The sequence below is a fragment of the Paralichthys olivaceus genome, chromosome 13, assembly GCF_024713975.1.
Source record: "Paralichthys olivaceus isolate ysfri-2021 chromosome 13, ASM2471397v2, whole genome shotgun sequence".
Classification (NCBI taxonomy): domain Eukaryota; kingdom Metazoa; phylum Chordata; class Actinopteri; order Pleuronectiformes; family Paralichthyidae; genus Paralichthys; species Paralichthys olivaceus.
Window position 1 is genome coordinate 3,219,213 of NC_091105.1, and position 25,508 is coordinate 3,244,720.

Below are 25,508 nucleotides of genomic sequence, written 5' to 3' on the forward strand. Positions count from 1 at the left end.
AGTGCTGTAGAAAAAAAAAAGCCAAAAGATATTAACTTTAATGTCACATTAACATAAAAATGTTGCCACTCACTTGCGTCCCACAGCACTCCCGTTCCTATGTATGCAGATCACGTCCCGTGTCTGGTAGCCCACCTGGATGTCCCAGAATGGACTCTCTTGGCGGTTCAGTCGGTTCCTGGTCCGTTTCTTCTGGATAAGCTCCCTGGTCTCTGGATCTTTGACTCCCGGTCGGTCCCTGAGCCCCTGGCCTTTACCTTTCCTGCGCTTGGCTTGTCGTGCTGTCCGAGTCTGAGGGAGGGAACAAGGGCTCCACGCTCCGATCCTTAGGCTGTACATGCCCTCTGGACCCGTGCAAGGCCCCGGTTTACAGGACTGGAACTCAGTTAGGTTCGGGCAGACGGTGCCTCCAAAAACTGGAGGGACCAGGACGCTGCGGACCCTGTTTCTGAGGCCTGTTCCACACGTTTTGGAGCAAGACGTCCATGGTGAATACTCAGAAACCACACAATCCTGGGGACAAGGGATCAAACACGCCTGCTCCAGGCGAGGCATGGGCTCAAAGTACTCACAGATGGAATCCTCAGCTGGAGTGCTGTCTGATTTGAGTAAACAGTTCACCTCCCGTGTCTGAATGCCCTCTTCACCCCCACTGCACATGAACGGCCGAGCGGCCCCAAAGGTCCTTGCCGACACTGGCGCACACTCATTCCAGGCACCTAGTTTCCAGTCATAAAGGTCCTTGTGCCAGTCGCACACACGGAAACAGTTCCTCTGGTTGGAGGGACGCTCGCCCTGGTCACAGTTGGTGTGAAGCGTCGTCCAGCCATCCACATGGGCACACCAGACTGCCCGGCTTTGGCTGCCACCAGGGCCACAGTCACTGCCCATGCACCTTCCCCATGGACCTGAGTAACACATGAAAAGGTAGAAGGTAACATATGAAAACATGAAACCTTTTGGTTTCAGATCAAATTCCAAGAGAGACAACGTCCCTCTCCATAAAGAGACATCAAGACATGTTGGTTAGTTGTCGATCATTTCAAAACTAAACAAGATATAATTGTGAATTGACTGGAAGTGTATAATTAACAATTATCCTGTAGTTAGAGTAATTATTATATCACTGAAGATCAATGACGGAATTTAAAAGAATTATTTTGCCTTTAAACAAAAGTCAATAATATACAAGCATATTAGTCCCACACTTCAAATGTCTGATACTGAAGAAAAACAGAGACAGTTCAGCTTTTTGTTAACTGAGAAAAAGCACAAAATGCTTTTTCAAGGAGGACACAATCAATTCACAGACTCTTCTAATGTGGTCCTTGAAAAGCTGTTGGCAGGAAGTGCAGAGAATGTGACACAGCCAATAAAAATAACCCGTCACCTTGCTTTGCGCTACACTCGGGTCAGACTCCACAATTCCGAGTGCACGGTGAAAACTGCCTGACTGCTACAGTGTGCGTGGGGTGGGGAGGGATGATAAGGAAATTGCAAATGCAACTTGCAGCAGTGGATGAGCAGAGAAAATTGTCTGGAAGCCGATTTAAAGAGGCAATGAGCAATCTGCGGCATTTACCAAACTTTATTGGCAACAATAGGAATTATCAATGAAACGTATTCGTCTGTAAGACGGCGTGTCCTCTTTTTTTATACAACATATAAAAAAAACATTAAACCTAATTAGACGTAAAACATAAATGAAACAAGGATGATAAGTGTGTTTTAAATCATTAATAACCACATTTATTCAGTTTATTTGTTTAAGGTTAGAATGAAACTTTTTAAAGGGTCCGTCATTATTCATTATTTCTTTTTAATGTCAGCAAATCCCATGAAATGACCAAAACAATGAAGTGTTCCTTCACTTTGATTGAACATGGACACTTGTTCATTTTAGATCAATCCCACATACAACACTGTTAAAAAGTCATGTGTGCACCACACCTGTTTTAATCTGTCACTGCAGAGTCTCCAACAATTAACTCTTGTGTAACACTGCAAATATTTACACACCCTCTCAGTTCTTCAAATGAATTTTCATTGATTTGCGTTAGACCGACACCAGGTGAGCAAGTACAGCAGTCGCGTTGCACAGCCTGTACTGAATAAAGAAAAGAAGGCTCAGTTTTGTGTTTTTCCACAAATGATACTTAGCTGGCACCAGGAAAACTGTCTCAACACAGTCAATAGGTTGAAAAACACTAATTAAGGGAGGGTGGCTGCTCTCACACTGTGTTATCCAAAGGCTATTGATGCTACAGCAGAATAGAAATCCAACTAATTGGGCTGCTTCACATTTCACCTCCCATTAACCTCTTGATTGATTATAGGATGTGGCCTGGGGCTGACTGGAACTTTAACAAGGAGTGGACAGTGAGGACGATGGTGCCTCATGTTGACCCACGTTCAGTTAAAACCACACAGGTAAACAATTAGAGGCACACTTCTGGCTACGACTGCCTCTCATGAGGAATGCTTGTAACCCTGTTGCTGATCTCAGCTGGCGATAGTGCTGACAGGATCTATGGGCAGTCAACCTTCTCAATTATCAATCCACCGGATCAATGTCCAATCATCAACCGGTTTTCTGTGCATCAATAGCTCCAGATCACATCGCGCTGCTATATATGCTTACTGCTGTTTTCACAAACAAGATTCAGAGGGCAAAACAAATTCAGCATTCCCCTGACAAATAGCTCAGTTGTTTACCTGAGACTCTGTTTATTTTTTATCCAATAATGGAAAAAAAACATCCTGGAAGTTTTGCCTTCAAAATAAAAACTCAAGAAGACATAGGATGCTGAGGAATCAGACAATTTTATGGCACCAAAATAAACCCTCCGAAATCTCATCCAAGAAGTTCATTCAACACACCTCTAGTCCTCTAACTATCCTAAACTATCATTCCACCAAATTTTGTTGTAAACCTGTGAGTAGTTTTTGCGAAATCCTGCTAACTAACAGACAACCGCTTGATAAAACGCAGACGAGAACATTACCTCCAGGATGTCCTTCCGTTCTTTACACAAAATATTTATACTTTTTTATCCAAGTTCAAATCAGAATGAGACCCTGAAAGAAATTAACAAACAAATCCACAAACATGCCACCTTGGTAAAACTCATTTCAAGCATGTGCATGTTCCTGCAGGAGCAAGTTGAGGATTGAATGTACAGAGCTCAGACCTGTGCAATCTAAATGTAAATTCAGTTTTATCATTCAGCAACAACAATACCTTTTATCTGTGTGTTCATTATTATAGCTGATGAATTTACTGATAACTTCTGAAGACTTTGCTTTCTTGTGAGATTTCATGTTAAACGGGAAACAGTGCTGCGTGTCACTCAATCAAAAGTTGGTGGGGTGAGCAAGCATCACTTTGCCATAGAACTACTGAGAGAGAGAGAGAGAGAGAGAGAGAGAGAGAGAGAGAGAGAGAGAGAGAGAGAGAGAGAGAGAGAGAGAGAGAGAGAGAGAGAGAGTAAAAAAACTGTGGTGTGTAGACAAACAATGCAATCCTGGATAATCACGGAATTTGTGATTATTGAAAATGCAGTACAGCCTGCAAATTAATTGATTGCAACTTCTCTCCTGATTAAACGCCTTCGAAAACCATTAGAAATAAATGTTAAAAAAAAAAAAAAAAAAACGGTTTTATGTTTTTACAATGCTGAGGTTCAGTTAAGTTTAAGCACAGACAACAACTCGTTTATGGCTGATGAAAGTACTCTCATTAAAATCACGTCTTTGTTAATGTTTGAGGTCCTTTATCATAGTTGAGCTTTGAAAGCGGACTATAGATTGTTGGTTGGCTTTGGGAAACAAAAGAACCTTATTCAGACTTTCGAGCTATCTGATAAACTTACTTCTGACTTCCTACCGTGTGGCAACCCACTGTGACGCCACCTCCTGGTTTGTGAAGCGACGTTTTGCAGCACTGAGTTTGGCATTTCCTCCAGTGTCTGCTCAACTGGTTCTTATAATGTTACGCTCAGGAGAGAAATCAAAAATCCGTGCATGTCTAGGGCAGTGACCTCTGTCAACGTGTTTGTGTTGTATTTCCTGGAAATACAGGATTTTGGTCAGTGTAAAGGAGATAAAGGAGTTAGTCAGACGGCTGTTCTGATGGCAAAGGTATGAAATCTTAAAACCCAACTGTCAAACCACAGTGGATCATACTGGCATTATATTTTCACCCAGACTTTCCTCTTTCTTGACATGAAAGCTGTGTCCTCTGATTCAGCAGCCACATCCTTCAGAGGACTTGATCGACATTTACCAAGTAGTCTGCGATGGTTGAGTCAAAATGAAATGATAAAGTCTACAGAATGTTTCCTATTAGTGTCACCGCTCTTCATCTTAAGCTACTTTGAGCAGCTGCACTTCACTGCTCATTCACTCGCGTAGCTACTTTTTTTTTTAGCTTTGTCACTGGCTCGCCATGATTCCTTTGAGGGGTTGGCCCAGGACGGATCCAGCCATTGGATCCTTAGTTGCTCATTACTGAAAGGACGCATTTGAAGGAGCCTTCAAAAGGAGTAGGGCTCGTCGTGCTGCTGTGATGGAAAAAATTATTTCTTTTCAAGCTAGTGCAGAATTCAAGTGCTCCGTCACTTTCGCACCTTAAGGTCCTTAGAAAAAAAGGGAAAACGTCTGCAGCCACTTCCAGCTAACGTAACTTCAATCACAATAAAACTATCCTTTGTTTTACTCTGGGCCCCATGGAGCCCTCAACAGGCCCCCTGGTATTCCCCTGGCCCCATACTGAGGACCTCTGCTTTGAACAATATATGTGGAGTGTAATATCCTCACTGTTGGGGTGAGAGTCTGATCTCTGACTGGGCCTTGAGTGTCTTTTTAATGAACAGCTTCGTTGTCCCTGAAGGGTCAGCTTCACTAATGAATGGGTCACAGTGTAGCTCCCCCTCACCCTCTCTCTCCTTCTGCTTGTGCTTGTTTGTCATTTCTCTAATCTGCAGCATCTAGCACGCAGAAACAGGACCTCTCTCTCTCTCTCTCTCCACAGGTCAGGGTTCGTCTCCGCTGTCGGTATGGCACTTCGCTGCGATCCTGCAGCCGGTTGACGTGTGTTGACTTCAAATCAGTCAGTCAAAATGAAGTTTTCCTAAAGCAGTGCACAGATGGCCACGGTAAGTAAAGTGTATATATCCTACCAGCTTTATTGGAAACTTGGCTGCAGCAGAACACTGTCAACCCTCCCATGGTATATTGTCAGTGTATATCTCCATGCTGTACAGTAATAGGAAGGAGCAGTCTGACGGGTTTGAGTTAATGTATAAATTGTGTAAGCCTGCAGTCTCCGAGGATTGGCTCTCCCACACAGTTCCAGCAAATGAGAATGAGTTCAGTCAACTTGTCAGATTAAATCCCAGCTTAGAAAGATGATTTTACCGAGGTCTGATTTTATGCTTGACTATATTCATTTTATGGATACGGCTGCTTACAGACAAACCTCATTTAAGTGATTTTATTGTATTTTAAAGGTTCGTAAAAGCCTGAGCAAATCACACAGAGCGCTCTAGTGAAGCTTGTTTAATGAGAAAGAGAATGAGAATTGTGTCTTAAATGTCAAGCAAACACGCCTGGAAATTGATCCATCAGTTTCACAGTTAAACTGCAAGATGTCCGGTTTGATTACACAACCTTTTCTTGGTTTCACAGTGGGGGGGAGAGCACAGAAGGCTCTTGGTTCAACTCCTGGTTCAGCCAGGGTCACATGCTTATTGGGTTTAGGTTGATTGGAGACTCTTAATTGACAATAGGTGTGAATAGTTGTTTGTCTCCATTTACACTGGCGGATAAACTGGCAACCACTGGCTCCATCAACCCTTAAATCAAGATAAGCAGATAATAGATGAAGGGATGGTTTCGAAACCAGTCCACAGTGTTTCAAACGTCTGTGTTCGTGCTGTCCGGAAACAAACTGAGTTCCTGAATGTTAAGCTCTCTGTGTACAGTAACGTCACTGTTTAGACAGAATTAACCATCTGAACTACAATGTGATAATTGAGTGTTTTCATCCCCTTTCGGAGGAGTTAGTATTACCACATTGAACTTGCCATGTTGACTCACATTAAACTCAGCAGAGCATTTGTTGGCCAAGAGCTACAACACAAATCTGCTTTGCGTGAGGCTGCGACCAACTGTGCATTGTTATTGTGTTTATAGAAGACAGCCTGCCATAACTACTGTTCCCAGACAGATAATGCTGCCATTCACAACATCATATTCCTAATGGAGCAAAAAAAAAAATGTTAGCACAGACTGGACATCAGCCTTTTGGATTTAATGGGCAATAGTGTGCATCAGAGGTTAGCGTAGTAAAAAGCAAATTTTAAAGGAGAAAGGAAAAGGACCAGAGGCCAATACTTAGCATCTGAAGCAATACTTTGAGCAGCTTAGCATTCATGGATGATTGTGAACCCTGGCCTGCATTCAGTGTGATCGGTGCCATGGGCTGAGCGGCACTAAGCCACATTGACTGAGGCTCTCCACTCTCACTTGATCTAAATTTCATTAGCTGTAATACCACGATTGTGCTCGCATGGCTCGGAGGAGTTTCTTTGATCACCCTTTACTCATCACGTCCAGAACCAAACTGCGAGGCAGGCATTTCACAGAGGCACACAATGTTAAACAGTCTTCTCCATTTTTTATTTTCTACTCCTCCCTGCATACAGTATTCCGTATCACCACTTCATAATAGCAACTGTTTGCCACGGTCACAGAGTAATAGTCTTTGCTGAATCACATGAATCTTTTGAATAGAATTTGCTCATCTTTCAGCTTTGAAGTTCAGGTTTACATTTAAAACACTGATAGAGTTTGGCCACATTAAATGGGCTAGACTACTTGATTTGTTTTGTGCTGCAGGCTCTGTTGACCCTCACTCTGAAAAGATATCTTCACAATAATAGTGCAACGTCTCTTTGAAAAAAATGCCTCTACAAGGTTGATGTAGATCTACCAGATGTTGGAGGAGTAACGAGATAAATTACAGTCAACATTCTACAAGCAAAATCCACATGGTCAGTACTGACATTATAGCAGTTGGCAGCAGAGGAGAAATTTACCAAAGGGTCAGGACCAGGCATCCAGAACATTTTTAACACATGCAGCTTGTTACACTGCTTCTCCATTTGTCACCACAGTAACAGCAACAAGAAAGTGTCTAAGACTTCAAACTATCCTTTCTTGCTTCAAAATCCTAACTATCAGCGACCACATATCCCAACCTCCAGGGAAACAGTTTGTGCAAATGTCTGTCAGAAAAAAATGGCAAATGCTACAAATTAAGAAGCAACTCAATCCACTCTGTAATTTTCCATTTAGAAACTACTAAATTACTCACATGACAATGAAATCTACAAGCAAACAAACCATGGAAGCTAAAGTTTAACAAAACAACACGTCACTGCTCATCCGTGCTCTAAGTGATAAGCCGGTTTCCTTCCAAAACAAACAAAGCAGGTAACCTTGACATTTATGAGAACAAACATAATTATCTTGAAAACATCAGTCTTCTACCACATGGCTGAGTCCTCTACCTCACAGAGACCACAGCCACACATACACTGTGGTGCACAGTGTTGTTGGCAGCAGAGGCTGAGGTGGTAAAGCAACTGTCGTCTAACCAGAAGGTCGGTGGTTCGAACCCAGTCTTCCTCATTATGCACGACAAAGTGAAACTAGAATCTGGAAAAGCGCTGCATGAATACAGACCATTCACAATTTATTGGTATTATTAATATGAGTAACAGATTGTCCTGGCGTCCAGTCAGTTTAACCTTCACACCACTTTGCTGATGTACACAGTTCAAACACATCCTGTACATCAGTGGCTCCCAAGCTGCTGCAGTGCAGGTTGAATAACAAATGCTCTAGCACTACACTCCAGGAAAGTTTGGAGAAGTTACTTCACTGTGAAGTGAATGTGAAGCAGACAGTGAACCAGCTCTGCTCCGAATATAAAAAAAGGTATCTGGATATATCTCAATGCAGGAGATGGATCATCAAGACTGTAATGTGGTTTTCACCTGCAAACTCAAACTGTCTATTACTGTGAAATAAATTTACAAAGTACTGGCTCATACAATTAATAAATCACTTAATAGCATTTCATATCATGAGGGATCTTGTCTTTCTGTTGTTTTGACAGTGTTATAAACCTGCTTTGGCCTTCACTGTGTAAAAATGGAACATCAGAAGAAAATAATTATTGGTTATTTGGATAGCAGTAATTTGGGAACATTTAATCATGAATATTGAAATCACGTGTTTTATATATGGCATCTTCAGTGTGGTTAGTAGCATTGAAGTCTTGAAACTTCTGATGCTCTTGCAGTTTGTTCCTATTTAGTTCACATTTGTTGATGGTCCTGCTATAAACGATCATTAGTCATCATCATAGTCATTTAAATGTTAAATCTTTCAATTTGTTGGTATGGATTTTTCTCTTTATGTTACACAACTGCCTTATGAGCTGATAATGAAAAGAAACGACTGACTGTGTGAACCACAGGGAGCTTAGCGACCGCTAATGTGGATGCAAATAAACTGAACACTGGGTCTCCAGTAAAAGCAGGGGAGTTTCTCATGCTGTGTAATTGTACTCATCGTCTTCACCGCCTACAAGAGCAACGATGAAGATGAAGATCACAGTGTACAGTGTTTTTCTCCTGGTAGGACAAAAGTAATTATTGATGATATTTCGACAGTGGGGATGACTGGCAGGTATTTTCTTGTTCTTTTTGGAAACGATGTCTATGGAGTGGATAAAAAAAACAATTCTGCCATCACAATAAATTAATGTGATGCTTGAATGGGCAAATGAAATGATCTGAAATTCAGAGATTCTTCTTTACAAACATAAGGGACGATGTTTTTATTTATATTTTCTTAATTCGATTAAAACAGAGGCTAAACGTCAATGTGGGGAAAAAAGAAAGAGCAAGACACACGGGTAATAAAGTCCCCAGAACAGTCTTTAAGGCTGTGGCAGGGAGAAGTACCCTCAGAATTCTAAGTAGAGACACTGAGGACAAACACAATAAATAACAGACCTCACAGATCACTGTCAAGGTACAAATAAATACAAGTGTGCTCTGGTTTTATCTTTATTTACAAAGAATGGAAGCTCTTATTCTGCAGTGAAGTGATGCAAACATGTAAAAACACACAAGCTGTCCGGTCCGACCTGAATCCTCCACTGCTGGTTACAGAGAGGTTTCACGTTTGGTTTTGGTGACCGCCTGACTATAATGTGAGCTGACAGGGCCGTGGATGTCTTCCCTAAAGGGGTGTGATAGCTTGGCAAAGGGTGTGGGGGTGAGGGTGGATGGTGGTGAGGGAAGTTGCGGTGCCACACACAGAGTTTTCCGAGGCTCAGTGATTCTGCCCTGTGGATGAAAGCCTCTGGTCTGTGAGACGCTGCACTGGCAGGTTTCACAAGCACAGCAGTGACACAGACTGTTCAAGGCATTTTACTGCGAGCAAGAAAACTAAAGAAAGAATGAGCTGTACACACAGCAGGGATACTTGTTCTCCCAGTGGATGGTGTTCTGCTCGTCAGGGTGTGGTGTTTCATCTCCAGCTCAGCCCACAAACATACAATATGTATGCATCTGGTTGCAGCCATTCCAAGACAGATGCAACAACAAAGGCATGATGACATGTTGCAGTACTGAGCTCAAACTAGGTGTCAGACAGACAGCCTCCCCAAGCCAGACCACTCTCACATCCATTTTTAAGCAGTGTGTGTGATGTCTTGTCCACCTCTGATGTTAAGCACGTGGACACAATATCATGAGCTATACAACAATATCAAGAATCCAAAATATATCCCTAGAAATGGAATCAGGTGGCTTGAGGCTGATGGAAGACATTGCGTCGTGATATTTGACATTCTCCTCCCACAAACAAAAACTCAATTTCTTTACTCGAGTGCAGCTGCATGCAATTCTTGAGTCCAGCCACTTGGGACATCAGAACCATCTGAGTGTTCCCCCGCTGTGTTATGTCTTAGGTTCTGCTTCCCTGCCGAGTATGGAAATGGATATTTTGACGGTCCACCGTGCCACTGAAAATGACAAATTGGTTGATGTACTCTTGAGACAGAGAGGGTGAGATTAAGGGAGAAAGAGAGAGACGGATATACAATGACGCAATGGCACGGAAAACTTATTGTAACAAATAGAAGACTCTGAATATGCCTATGTGGGCGACGCACCTTCAACAGTCACAATCTGCCACAAGCCACAATCTTTACTAGCCTTGACCTAAATGCTTTTATTGCCTGAAACGACAAATGATACTGATATATATGCAAATGAAGTAGTGTGGTTAAAAGTACTTCACTGTGAAAGACCTGCATCCGCCCTGACCCCCTCCCATGACTCCAGTTATGTAGTGTTCTGTTCATTTAAAAAACACTTCTCTCAGCATATTTCAGGCAGTGAATACATAAGCTACCACAATATTACTGAGAAACCAATTTAGAAGCATACTTTCTAGGAGACATGGGTCGTATATGAGTAGCTTTACGTTACTCCTGATGCAAAACAAAGATTTCCTGCAGCTTTAAATTACAATTCTTCCACAGGCAAGCCAGTGGGAGGCTTTTAATGTGGAGCAGCTACAGGAAACGTTGTTCACAGCGTTATGGTTAAATGAAAACCGATCTAAACAGGATATGGAAGCATTCATTATCACCTTCACAGATAAGTATTGTACAGAGACAAAACAGCTGCAGTATAATTAAATGAGCAGCAGAGGATACTTTGCTTTTACCTTTCTTTCATCAAGGTAACACCTTTTATCTCACCGTGGAAAACTACTGACTATATTCAACTAAATAAACCATTTCTCTCTTTAGTCACGCTAACTTTTGTAAACCTTTTGTTTAACTTCATCCGTCTCTGTGATTTCTACTTTCACTACAATCCAACGAAGGTGCAGGCACTTTCTTAAAGCCTTGAAAAACTGTCTTTCCAGTCATCAACTCATTTCATTTGGCCTACTTTCAGAGTAGCCCCTAGAATTTCTGGTCTATTTTGACGCACTACATGAAATAAAACGATCGATTGCTGTGACCAATGCTCATTGATTCCATGTTCCTCCAATTCATTGGAGTAAAGGCAGAAATATCAGAGACACGTGTGGAATACTCCGGTTATATAGGTTACAGATCTACAATAGATTCCACTAGAGGTGAGAAAACCACTACAATACAAAATATTTAATATGAATTTAATATAGAGTGAATCCGGCTCCCTACAATGTGTATCTAATACATTATCTCATCTGCTGTTCCAAATCCCCTTTTGACAGTAATATCCAGCCATGTGCATGATAATCTTTTGTATTTTGTGGATTAAGCTCACACTGTGTGGATTTTCTTGATGGGGGGATGCAAAGGAAGTGACAAACTGAGAATGAATTTACACGAGAGGAAAGTGCAAGCAGCATGAAACGTGTCTGTGGGCTTTTACATTACCAATGTGAGATGCACACAAATCACAGGTAACAGGTGAGATGTGTGTTTTGTCCTGTGTGTGTGTGTATCTGTGCACATGAGCCTGAGTGTATCTGCATGTGTTGTTCTGTGCCACTGTTGCTCTAGGGGTTGGGGTTGGCTTGATGATGTAGCTGTCACTTTATTAAGATAAATTTTCCAATCACATGGTGAGATCTCCCACCCTCAGGAGCGCCAGCATCGGGGATTAGATTATCACCTCCCACAATGCATCACGCTTTACATCACAATCCAATAGGCAAGCAGTGCCGGAGTGGGGATACTGTGCAGCCTGCCTCTCCCAGAGTGAGAGGTTTAAAATTAGCTGCAGGTAAATGCAGTAAATCGCAGAAACAATAAGAATTAACATGATTCTTTTAGGAATTTAAAAACACTGAATGTCGGAGTATTTTGCAGTGAAATGATTGGTGTTCGTTAACTTGAATGCATCAGTGGAAATGAAAGCATTACCAATGATTGTTATATGCATCATGCTTTGATTTTGGCTCATTTTGGCAGACGGGAAGGATCACATAAAAAACCGAGGTTAGAAAATAATGAAATATGGCAATAACAATAAGCTCACATGGGATATGCAGCGGAACATGACACCGATGGTAATTATTACTGCTCACTCAAGACTGATATTGTTAGAGAAAAGCTTACACAAGCTGCTTTTAAAAAAAGTCAATTTCATTATTTCAGTGTCACGCTCAGCTACGGGGAGATTCAAGTATTCCCAAACAGGCACTTCATATCAAGCCAAGTGTTAGGACTGGAACATTTTCATTTTTCTGCTTCAGCAAAGCTTGGAATTAGACAACAATGCAATTACAATCATCTCATAATCCTGTAACAATTACCCCAGAAGACAGCTTGAGTAAATGGGAGAGATTCTAAAGAAGCATTCGCCAAATTCACAAATTGACACTTAAATTTAAAAAATGGAGGATAAAACAGAGCCCAAAATAAATTGTTTTAACACAAGACCTGGATCAGAGAATAAAATCTGTCTTGTTTAGCCAAGCTGGAGCTGAAAACCACCATCTTGAACATGCTGCTGGTGAGTAAGTGTTTGCACTCCATCAAAGACAGCTGAGCATCCTGCGCTGTGTTTTCAACAGTGTCTCATGTTCATTTTCTTGGGAGCTGAATGTCCTTGGAATGGAGTAGCAAAGATTTTGTGATTTGAAAAAGTAAAACCCCACTAATCTATGTTAATGTCACTTCAAGCTGAAAAGCTCTACAGATTATTTTTGTTGGTATTTGCTGGTGTTGGTCTACCCATGTGCAAATAGCCGATCAAAACCAAAACCAAACAAGCCCGACCATTTCTTCCATAGCAGAACATATGATGCTGACACCGACAGCAGACGTATAAATCCACCACAGTCTACAGCCAGGATGCATAGATCTGTGAGACTAAATGTACTGAGTGCTTTCATCTAAATGCTAATGACAGCATGCATGCGTACAGTGACGATGCTAACATGCTAATGTTACATGTTAATCTTTGTTCCTATACCTTTGATCTGGTTAATTTGGGTTTCGCATTAACGTTTAGGGATTTCAGGGAAAACTTAAGGTTTTTGAATAAAGTGCATAGAAAAAAAGAAGTTGTTTTTTGTGGACACAGGAAGACAGAAAGTTTTTCATTAACAGCAGCAAACATCGGTTTTTTCTTCAGATTGAACATATGAGCTTCACTTTTAAAGGAACAATAGGGAAATTGAATGTGGTATGGCATACTTGTTTTCCATTTTCTATTCTGTTTTCTAAAGCATCATTTTCTGGCCACAGAGGTAAATGTGATTGCTATCTTGTGAATATCCCCAAAAAGTTTATTTGTGTATTCTTAGTTTTATGAAATAAAGTTTGCTAAATTCGTCCGATTCAGCGAATTACAGAAGTGGTGATGCAACATCAACGGTGAATTACCCCGTCAGGTAATTAATTCAAGTAACAGCAGGGGGTCTTGTTTTACCAATGGGCTAAACAAACTGGATTTAAGGAGGTAACACTTCTAGGCCAGTTGCCGTCAACTCACTGAGGTGCAGGCCCACCTTAGGGCCTATGGGGGACTCGTTCTTGGATTCTGATTCTGCAGCAATATGGAAGTGGGAGTTATTGGACAGCGGACGTGGATTTCAGAGCCAAGCCTGACTTGCAGCGTGCACACATATGCACACATTCACATCCTGAAACATTCAAACACACATATATGCACGCACGCGCACATACACATGCACACAGCAGGCCAAAGTAGACAGACTGTGATCGTATCACCACATCGACCCACTGCCTTCTGTTACTTCTTTTCATGCTTGCCTTCATTTCATGTCACACTCAAGTGTATGATGAAAACAGAGAAGAAGGAGGTGAAATCAGAACGAAACCTTCGGATTTCATAATTAGGCTCCAAATTGCAATCAGAAACATTGCTTTGTTTCCTCTGTGTTGCATTTGATTGACTTTGTTTTCCATTTACTCTGGAAAAAAAGGGGAAAAAAACAGGAACACATTTTATTGCACTTGGCTTGAGTTCCTCATGAGTAAAGTGGGTCACATGTAGATGCTGCATCTAAACTGCTGCATTACAAAATGTTTAAAAGACGGCTCTGTAATCTGACAGACAATAAACACCTGTACATGTTATAAAACATGTAAAAACCAGAGGACAGATGCCTTTGCAAGCAGGAAGCATGTGCAGGGAAAGGAGTGAACCTTCCCTAACCCTCCTCATCTGTTCTTTCTGCCAAAATACACAGTGTAATTTATTCATTCTTGAGATTAAGGTTAGGTAGAGGTAGCTGCTGATCCCTTGGGTTACTCCTTTCTAATGACTTTTTTGGGGCAGAGTGGTTCACACAGAGTTAACTGAGCGTTGCTGGGAGGTGTTGCTGCTGCTGGTGCTCAGTAGAGTAATGAGACTTTTCCAGCCATCGTGGCGACCAAACTGACAGCGTCCCTGACTGCTAGTCCACGGGGAGGTCTTGTTAGGATGTTGAGCTATAATTGTGCGATATGTTGGCAGGGGGCACATAAAGAGAGAGGGCAGAGAGGATGCATCTTAGCATCTTGTGGTTACCAATATCTCTGGGATCTGCTGTGAGTGGTTAAACATGTGACTATTTATATTTTGTCACATTTGAGAGAGAGATTTCTTTCAATACTTTGAAGAAGCAAAACAAACTCTCTCCTTTGATACCTTCGAATAATAGGCTGCTGTTATTGCTCTTTGTCGTCGCTCATATCAGATTCTGAAACAGCCGTGGGACAAATGATTGATTACTATAAAACCTGTCAGGTTCCCTCACTCTCTCAGTTGTGAAGAATCCCACAGCCAGGAATAGATCTAAAGACTGACAGCTGCCTCTCCCACAGGACAAAGGCCTCTTGCTTGTGCTAATTTGTGCCAATGCCTACGCATGAGGAGGTGTGAGCATATAACACCAGAGAGGTTTGGGCATACTCGTCAGAATCAGTCAGTCTGCCTTGATTGAGTGTAGGTTTCTGGTGCAGCTGATATTTTATATACAGTTTCATGTTTACTATGCAGCACGTGTGCATGTAAACCATGTTTAATCTAGCATACAGTATAGAAGCCTCTGTACTTTTATCTTACAGACTCCAGCAGTGCATTCACCATGGGGGATCCCATATTTAAAGAAGCGACGCACAACTATCTTCGATTTCAACTCTGCAACTATAGGAACAAATGTTTGAATAATTCATTTGTGCTGCTGCATTCATCCTATGTGCAAAGGAAGAGTGGCGATAGCTCCGCCATGGCATCGCTGCGAGATTAAAGAAGCGCTGGGTATAGAGCTCTGATGTTGTTGTCAGCCTTTCACAGAAGTGGTGGATATCTGTCAAACGGTGGAGGCAGATGAAGGCCTTCTCCGAGATGGAGTGAATTTGATCCAGTGTGTACCAGATGCCAGACGATGCAACAATCCTACTGTGAACATAAGCGTTTAGCAGGAGGATCCACATTCAATTCACATTTAGTTCATTTAAGGGGACCGGGAGCTGTGCCCTTGCTCGGTGCATTGCAGGTGCATGCAGTGGTTAACCTTGCAAGTGAGGCTATTTCTGTTTTTGTGATGATGTTCAGCCGTTAAGACTGAAACAGCTTCTGCTGGCAGGTGGCCAGAGCTCAATGTCTGCTCCACGCGACACCGGACAGACAAGCGTCGTTGCACCTAATCAAATCAAGATGCAGAAATGAACACGGAGAGAAGGCTGCCACCTGGGCACTGCAGAAATAGCTGGGGTGTAGAGTGGAAGTGATGAAGCTGTGATCTCAGTCTCAAGCCTTTCCATCCGGAGTCTGAAGCCCAGATCCTCATCTCTACTTCTCTGATTCCCTCTCCCATCCTCCCCACTTGTTAATTGGCTAGATGGGGAGATTATAGAGCCCCTGGGAGATGGTTGCTAGGATATTGATGGCCAAAGGACAGACACGGAGCTGGACATTTGTTGTCTCTCTTTGGTGTAAAGGTCTCCCCATTGGATTTTCCAAAGGACACCGATTTTTTTTTTTCTTTTCATTTTCTAGGAGCTTTGACCTAATTGTCAGCAGATTATTAAATATCATGTTTATGTCAAAGAACAATAGTTTCAACTGAGTAATTACACATATCACAAATATCAGTTCATCTGATAAATAACTAATAATAAAGTGAATCCAACCTTAACAAGAAAGAAGAAATCAAGCGGAAACCTAAAGTGCATGGTGAATTATCATTTTCCTTTAAGAGGAGATCTCCTCTAAAAAGCTCCTGGAAGACATAATTTACTCTTGGTAAAGGATTGACCAGAGGGCAAATCAATAAGAGCAAGCGAGTATTTGTACACTTCAGCAGAAACATACATCTCTGTCCAACCACATGAAGTGCCAACGCACAGTCACACAGCGGCAGGTTTAGTGTGCCTTCAGAGCTACTCAACTGCATTAGTGGTGGGGGAGCTGCCATAATTTCCATATGGCAGCTCCAGCCATGTGCTTGTACACATATGCTTACTGTACGCCATGGCACAACGGTGCGGCTGTGAATAAGGCTGTAAAATGTTTACTGTAACAATAAAGGCCATAGGTTTATAAAGCTTGTCCTGCATTATTCTGTAATCTATGTGTTTGAATTGTGCAGTTGTGAATTTATGAGTATTTAAGCAACTTCAACCCTCTTACTGTTTTCAATAATCTCCCTGACACGGTTTTACAGGTGTTATAATTATGATTTTACGGTCTCATAAACTTGCAAACTGTAATATACTGTATGTTAAAACTTCTGCATGACATCTACTTCATCAGATTTAAGTCTTTTAAAAAATCACTTCCCTGACTTCACTCTGCAAGAACTTTTCATAAAAACTGGTTTCAAGCCACATTTAAACCTTTTTCCAGCTCATGCTGTCGACAGTTTGGTGCTGGAGGACAGTGTCATGAACAGGCTTCTGGCATTACAATACATTTCATTCTCAGGCAGACAGAGGAAGACTATTTTTGTTCCTGACTTTTGCCTGGTAACATTTTCTAGGATTTTTCTGTTTCTCCTCACTACTAAAAGAATTTAGGTTTATTATCAAGAGTCAGTTTCTGTTTGAGACCACTGAAAGGTAAAGGTTTGAAAAAGAATGTGACCTCACAGGGAGGCAGATAAGTTTTGTATGTGTGTAGATACAATCCAAAAACTGTGATTTCTCGATAATGCTATCTGCTCCCTTCAAAATTTGACCTTCATCATGACAAAAAAAGAACAATGTCCTGAAAAGAAATTGGCAAATGTATCGGGTAACGTTGAATCACACAAACTATACAAGAAAATGTATTATTTTACTTATGATGCAGCTGAAGCCTGACTAGTTAAGTACAAGCTAACATGGTTTATGTAGGCAATGATTAAATGTGTTCCAAAAACACTGAATATTCTGTAAAGTATATTGAACTTTTGCATCTGTGAGGTAATAAAGTAAAACATTACCAACCCAATCATCTTGTATTATGTTTAATTTGAGCAAATTAGCACTTTAACATTTTCTACAATATCTGTGAATGGTCTGGGTGAGATTAGGGAAAGACTGGGGTTGTTACAAATAAACTGTAATCTTGCATTAATCAAGCATCCAAAAACAATCAAGGTCAATAAAAAGTCAAATGTAAGTCAGGGACAAGTCCTAAACCTGCCAAGTGGACATGCCAATCCTTCATGCCAATATTCTGACAGATAACTTTACATCCAAGAAATGCAAGTTTTCACGTGTTTCTATAGAAATTGTTTGCATAACCATGGTTTCCACTTGACTTTGTGGTTTGGTGCGTCATCAGATCAGAGACACAGCCTGAAGTATCCCGACAGATTTATCTGTATTGTTTATTCTACTGTGTCCAATTTGTATCCTGTTGTCAGGTTTGTCTGTATATTTCAGTTGTGTGTGTTTTCATGTTCTCAATTTTTCACTCTGGTGGACAAAAAGAATTCTATCCCATCCTATTCTGTTCTAAAGGGAGCACTGCTTCCTGTCTTGGCACTGAATGCTGGAGTTGGATGCAAATCTTGAGGTGTGAAATCTTCTATTACAGATGTAATTCCTTGGGATACCGGCTTGAAAAATACATAAATATCACAGAGACGTGAACAAATGGGGGGAAAGGAAACAAATCTGAAAAGAAGGTAAAAGTAAATGATGGCGGTTCAGAAGATGATGCATTTGGAAACTGAGGCTGTTTAAATCACCGACAAAAAGGAGCATATGTCTAAAAATCCAATACAAATGATAACAGCAGACTTGGCTGGACTGAGACTTTCTGTCTGGCCACTAAAGATAAACATGGAAAAAAATCCAAAAAAGCAGATGAACTGGACGGATCGTTTCAGTTCAGCAGGATCATAGAAACTACTATCTACTGTAAAGTTTACAGGCTTGCTCTGGGAATTTCTGCACCTGTACAGTACATGCATTTCATCATGTAACACGCATCTGATCTTCCGTACTACGTCTTCTCAGTCAGCGAGATAACAAGAAGTGACATCACAAGGAATATCATTATGTATAAATGAGCCACCCACTGCCTCAGTTTCCTCCATAAATTATCAGGTGAGAAAAGAACAAAGCTTTCAAGGAACAGCAACATGATATTTAAATCCTTCCTGCTCGCTGCAGTGTGAGAGGGGCTAATGGACGCTTCATGGTGAGCTGCCTGAGGAATGTCACTGTCGGAAAGATTAGGTGAAGCAGGAGGTCCAAGGTACGGGAGAACACACACACTCACTCAAGTTATGAGGACATAATGCGTTACCTAGCAAGCCCTTGTGAGAACCGGACAAAATGTCCTTGTTTTGATCAAAAAGTCAAATGTGAAGCAAAAGCATCTTGATCGCTCCCTGGTGACTAGCTACTGCATCAGTCATGAACTCTGTCTCCTCAATCCAAAAATCAAGTACATGTCAAATAAACGTATTTGTCACATTGACGTATGTTTAAATTTGGTTTTAATTCAATATTTGATGCTAGAAAAATGTGAAACATCCTGATTGACAACTGAAACGCTGGTTACCATGGCTCCACCCACTGCCACTACTGCTCAGTCTCGGACTCCAAATTACAAAATTGCAAAAAGGCAACATGGCCGCACCCATATCCAGGATATTTTAGCTTTTTGCACAATGGGAGCATGTGGAGAGGCATTGTATAGAGTCTATGTTTTGAAACTAAATATTGTCCTCACAGCCACAGAAAGACAGGTACACACATCACATGCACACACATGCTCAGTGCTATGATCGCACCAGGGGGTGAGAGCTGTAAAAACGGCCACCCTCCGTCTAAAGGGTGGCCGTTTTTACAGCTCTCACCCTCATAAATGAGCACACAACTCTGTCTTTCTGCCCTTTGATTTTACTGCTGTGCCACTGCAGGTAAGCATGTGTGTGTGACAACAGACAAAGACAGAAAGTAGATGGGAGCTTTGAGCATATGCACCTTCACATGCAATGTACACATGCACGCAGACACTTCTCCAACATGTCCTCAAAGGCCAGTTAATTTGTGGGCCTCTCATATTCTGTTTCCTCACATGGATCCAAATCTGGAGAACACAGTCATGGAGAACACTTGAACCTGTTCTTTATTTTCAGCTTGACACACCATCATCAACAATAAAAACATGAATCTCGCTTCCTCCTTCCTCTTTGTTGTCAATTCTCAGTTGGCGACAGCAGAGAGATCAAACAGTTTTCTTCAGAGTCCGTGTAAGCGGAGACAACACAATCGGATTAAACACATGCCAGATAATAGCTTCCTCTGTAACTGTGATTGAACAAGCCGCCCTGGGAGCCAATCGATTCTCTCAACCCGAACCGGAAAAGTCAGTGCTTCGACTCATCTAACGTGAACACCTTTGCCTCTTCCTCAATCCAGTCCTAACATCAGGATTATAACACAGTGGAAGTTTAATCAGGGGCAGCCATCGGGAGTGGAGGAGAGAGAGAGAGAGCTGAATCCATTAAACATGGATTAGAGAGGTAATCGCCAGAGAGTGGGACAGGAGGGCAGAGGAGTGTAGGAGTGCAGTCAGGTAGGAAAGCCACTATGACATGAACCACAACGGGGGGTAAAAGAGACTAAGTCGGCATGGGTGTGGCAGCAGCACCCTAAACATGCAGACTTCGTGTTGGCAGGAGAGGGCTGCATGTTAACTCGTGGCTCCATCTGTTCAAGAGCAAACAAGGGCGCAAAGGAGCGGGCTCATGTGAACGAGTGCAGCATCTGAGCTCTGATAGCAGCAGGATGGAGTGGGTGTTTGGGATTTGTTTGTTTGTGTACATGTTGCCACGGAGGGCATTCGCTGTGACAACACCGTGCAATCTGGGAATAAATGTGGGTTAATGATGCTGCAAACCAGATGTGTCTCGCTTACATGTTGGACGCTCTGCAGATGCTTCTGAAAGGCGAATGGCTGCACCACCACCACATATTTTCACACTGACTGATCAATGCGGTATTAATGGAGAGTAAGTGGCTCAGTGATTACAGATCAGGCCGGTGTTGCTGACAAGAAAATTGTGCATCAAATGTTTGTTTTAAGTGAAACAAATGGTGCATTAACACAGCAGCGCGATGGGAGTCTTTGATGCAGATTGAAATGAGATTCCTACTGATTTGCAGTTTGCGTGTCAGTCAACAGAAAAGATGAAAACCTCGAAACACACTTGTGCATTACCAGACCGTAGTAAGGTTCCAGAGAATCTTCACAACAAGTTGAAATTGTGGCAAAGCCTCCAATCTGCATCAAATTGCCCCTGATGGGGGTATGTACAGAAGCACCGTATGAATGTGTGCGTGGGTGGGTAAATGCAACTTGTACTGTAAATCACTTGGAGCAGTTGATAAGACTGGAAAAGCACATGTAAATACTGTGCATTTACATTTTTATTGACAGGGACTGACAATAACCAGAACTGTTCCCATATATACTCAGCAGATTTATGTATGTTCCAGCCCTACTTTGAATGATACATCTATAAAGCTGACAAAGACAAATGTGGAAAACTATTACACCAGCATGGTTTTATCCTCTATCACAACAACTGCTATATTCAGAGAAGAATGATATTGTGCCTTTTACAAAATTACCCACCAGGTCAAACAACTTCTTATTGTGCAGAATCCAAGGAGGCTAACTCAAAATACAACCTCAGACATTAATCATCCTTCAAATCTATAAATCTAATAAAGACAGAGACTTAAATCACAGATGGTGGAATCAAGAAGCTAATTTCTTTTGAATTTTGCCCAACTTGAATTAAATCCTCTAGAAGCAAAAAAAAATAATTCAACATAAAAGAGAGTTCCTGTTGGATCTGGCAACAAGTGTTCTGGTTTGGCCACTGGCATATTTTGCCTCGAGCACAGTCCTCAGCAGAGTTGTATTTTGCAGATGAGACCCTTGACTCGAAAGACTCACTTTCAAAGCCGCCCCAGTGGTTGGAGGATCAAAGCAACTCAATAGCTGCCCTGGCCCGTCATCTTAAACGCCACTTTTTTTTTCTAAGAGCCAAACATTGCTCGGAAACACTCATACTACTCCATGCACTCAGTAATGAGACTGAGCAAAGAAACATAAAGAAACGATTGGTGACATGAGCATCTGCTTTTTTTTTTTCATAGGGTAAAGCTATGCTCTTCTGAAGTTACGAGGAAATGGCTCTTTGAAATATTATTACTCTTGTCCCTCAGCTGTGTTAACTCTATCTTGATAATCTACAGTGGAAACAGAAATCTAATTCTCAGCCTGAATTGACAGAGAAACGATCAAACTTGACAGTGTTGCCTCAAAGGCCAACATGGTGTCTTTGAAGGTTGTTTGATGGTGGCGGCTTAAAAGTCAGCTGATTCTTCTGACAAGCAGACGTTGACAGACATATCAGGGCTTACCGGCAATATCGTGGATAGACTGAACCCGACAGATGGAAATAAATTTCAGATGAAATTGAAGAGTGCTCTTGCCTTTCCACCTTGAAGCTGTGTAGGAAAACCCTGCTGCTGGCAATACATGATCAGCGTTAATAAAGAGAGGAGTCCTGACTTGATCAATCATAGCATTTGGCAGCAGGGTACACCAAGGGAAGTCTTATTATTTCCCTCCCTTGGGTTTGCTGCTAACATCCTGAGAGGCTGCATTCATTTTCACAGTGGGTCTCTGTTGTTGGTGCTTCTCTCCTTCTCTTTCACACCCATTCCATCATCTCTATTCTCTCAGGCTCCTTCTCTCTCTCGCCATTCTATCTTCATATTCCTATCACTTTCCCTTTATAAACAGAGGTATCTCCCACTGGGGTCAGCCCATACATAAGAGGCATTTGGATTCTACTCTGACAAGTGTCAAGAAACATAAGGTTAATACTGTCAATATCCCCTCTTAAGACCAAAGCGATTGGCGGCAGAGTTTGACTGCATCATATTCCACCACGAGTAGCTTGTCTAGTCTGAATCTTCCTCACTGGTATTGTGCTCGTCATCCTCATACTTTCTCGGTTTCAGTTTCTATCTGAGTGATTAGCTGAGGTATCCTGCAGGCGACCGCTGGAGAACAATGTGTGAAAAGCGTTAAAGGTCATTAGGGTGTTCAAATTATACAAAAGAGGAAAGTGAGTGTATCATGGTGGAGGTGAAAATGGTCTTTGAACCACTATAAAAACCTTCCACAAACATACTTCTTTCTTTCTTTTACCTTCTCTTCGATTTATTAACAGGACTGCACTTACATTTCTTCCCCTCTTCTTTTTCTCAGTTTTTTGTGTTTTGCTCTTAATTAGACTTCACCCATGTCAGTTAGAACAAAACCAGGCCAGTGTTAGTGCAGATTGAATTCTGCTTCAGAATGAAAAAAGTAAGAGGAAAATCATGAGAGAGGCGATGCGTTCCCTCCGGACATTCTGTGTATACCTCAGGAGAAAAATAATGAAAATGCAATTTTACAATGACATCAAAATATCAACATTTATGCGATATAATGAATAATGATTTGTGTTATTAGCCTTCTGAACCCGGACCTCATTATTTTTTACTGCTTCTGTTAACATCCATGTCATGTTTTTTGTGCCCCTAAATAATGCATGATGATTTAAGCGGGCAGTGCAATTCCACTATTAAGCTATGATAGCCTCCTCCATTTTGACCTTTGCAGCCTTCTGTTAACCCAGAGGTCAAGCACTGTCAAGAAGGCTCACTGTCGGCCAACAGCTCAAAATGTCATGTCAATGCTTCAATAAACAAAACAGTAAAATGAAGACACACTTATCCAAGTCAGAAAAACAAGCCACAAACTCAAAAGTATTTATCCTGAACTTTATGACATGGAGGTTTTAGTTTAAATGCCAACGCCTCTGGGTCACCATTACTCAAGTTTGTTATTAAACTGTGTTGTGAATGTTGGCATCCACAGCATCCTGTATGATACAACACAGTCCCCAATGAATACATGTGGTCATATCCTTCCTGTGATAATGCTGCTTACACTTCTCTTCTCAACAGTTTCATGTGCAGTAAAAGCCCATCAAGATGCTGCAACATAAAAATGTGATCAATCAGGAGAAGCCACTGTGGAAAAAGTCCTCGAACAACCTTCACTGACGATGAACCGAGCAATATGACATATTCATAGAGTGCAGTGAAACATAAAGATGTAGAGGTCAGGCTGGATGAGGAGTAGATGAGTTTGTCTTTCACATCAATGGCTTCAGTTTGTGTCACTTGTACTAGTACTCAGCATAGATATTACTACCATGAGTTACTGTGACCATTAATGTCTTCCAAACCGTAAAGGGTACTCACATTATTTCAAGTCTATCTTATAAAGTACTCGTCAATAAGTACATTGACAGAGTCATGGTCACTGTATTCATTCCTACTCGCCATGCAGGCACAACAGATAGACTGACTCCGATGTAAGAGATGGGAGATGAGATACACAGTGCTCCTACTGTGGAAAATGTATTCTTCAGTTTAGCTGAGGTTCATACGTGTACACTATATAAAAGATCATACACTAAAAAAAGATGGATGACACATGTCCGCTTCCTCCCAATATCCAACAATGAAGCTATAGTATTGCAGATATGAACACAGCGATCTTACGCTCAAGACGTCATTTAAAGCGACTGGAGGACAGAGACATGGACGTGTCACCCCAAATTTAATGATATCAATACCCAGGTCTTTCAATACAACAGCTCCATTCCCAATGACAACTGCACAGACTGGCTCCAAATGATGATGAGGAAGTGGAGAAACATTGTCCATGTTTCTATACATTCATTGGCTTCAGCACAGAAAGAGGACTATATATTGTGTTTTTCAAATCTTTCATTGTATAGTAGATATTCTAGGAAGAGAAGACTTTATGTCACGAACCAGATGGAATAACAAAGTGACCCACTCTTATACAGATAGTGTGTGTGTGTGTGTGTATGTGTGAGTGTGTGTGTGAGTGTGTGTGTGTGTCTTCAGAGAGTCAAAGTGCAGCAGGACTTTAATGAGCCTGCAGCAACAGGAGATGGACTTATAAAGGATCTATAAAGACAAATATTTAATAACCGTGGACCATCTTTGAGAAACTGAAGGAAAAAAATTATCTCCCTTCTCCCACATCTGTGGATCAAACCATCTCCCCCTCTCTCTTCCTCGTTGTCGCTTTCTGCTCATCTACTCCTCGTTAAATCTTTCTTCATGCGCGCTCCTTAATCACATAAACAACCAAGAAGCTGCAGGGTCTTCAGGCTACATTCACTGGTAACAGTAAACAAGAAAGGCCACAAGCACGGACGAGGAGGCGTTAATGATTTTAATCCTCTGGCAATTAACAGCGGACTAATTGAAGGTTTCATCAGAAGTGAGCCTCGCTTAAATAGTGCTCATCTAACATGTTCCTACTGCGATTCTAAAGTACGTATGGTGAAAAATAAAAAAAGCTGATGTGCATGGTGAATGGAAGGGTGGGTCTACATAAATCCACATGTCCATGTATGAGAGCACACATGCCATGTTCAGATTGTCAACAGTTTGACTGGAGGGTTCACTAGCAGGACTGACCTACATTTCACTCACACACACACACAGACACACAAAGACACATTTCCTCAACAGTTTTATTCTTGTCGGGACAGAAAATCCCCGGAAACAACAACGGGATCAACAAAGGATACTCAAATTCCCAGCTGTAACCCTGAGTGAGAAAATAATGTCAACACTTCCAAGCACAAGACTTCACCTGTTTAATGGACAACTGTTGGATAACCGCTTTCACACATGCACACTCCTAAAGGCTCAGCGAAGACACATCCAGGTACACAACTGAAAACAAACACACAGAGTAGAGGCAGGAGTTTTACTCAAGAAAATGGTGTTTTATTTGTACCATCTCTACTCCTCTACTGCAAACTTGATTCATCAACTTAAGTGGTGC

The 25,508-nt window shown here is 41.6% G+C and overlaps 1 protein-coding gene across 1 annotated transcript in view; it reads right to left on the reverse strand.

The window, feature by feature from the left end:
* Positions 1-25,508, reverse strand: part of thsd7ab (thrombospondin, type I, domain containing 7Ab) — a 115,355-nt gene that overhangs the window by 72,814 nt on the left and 17,033 nt on the right. Inside the window, exon 2 of the mRNA XM_069537986.1 lies at positions 74-908. Within this exon, the coding sequence (XP_069394087.1) occupies positions 74-908 (835 nt within the window). The remainder of the gene's footprint in view (positions 1-73; positions 909-25,508) is intronic.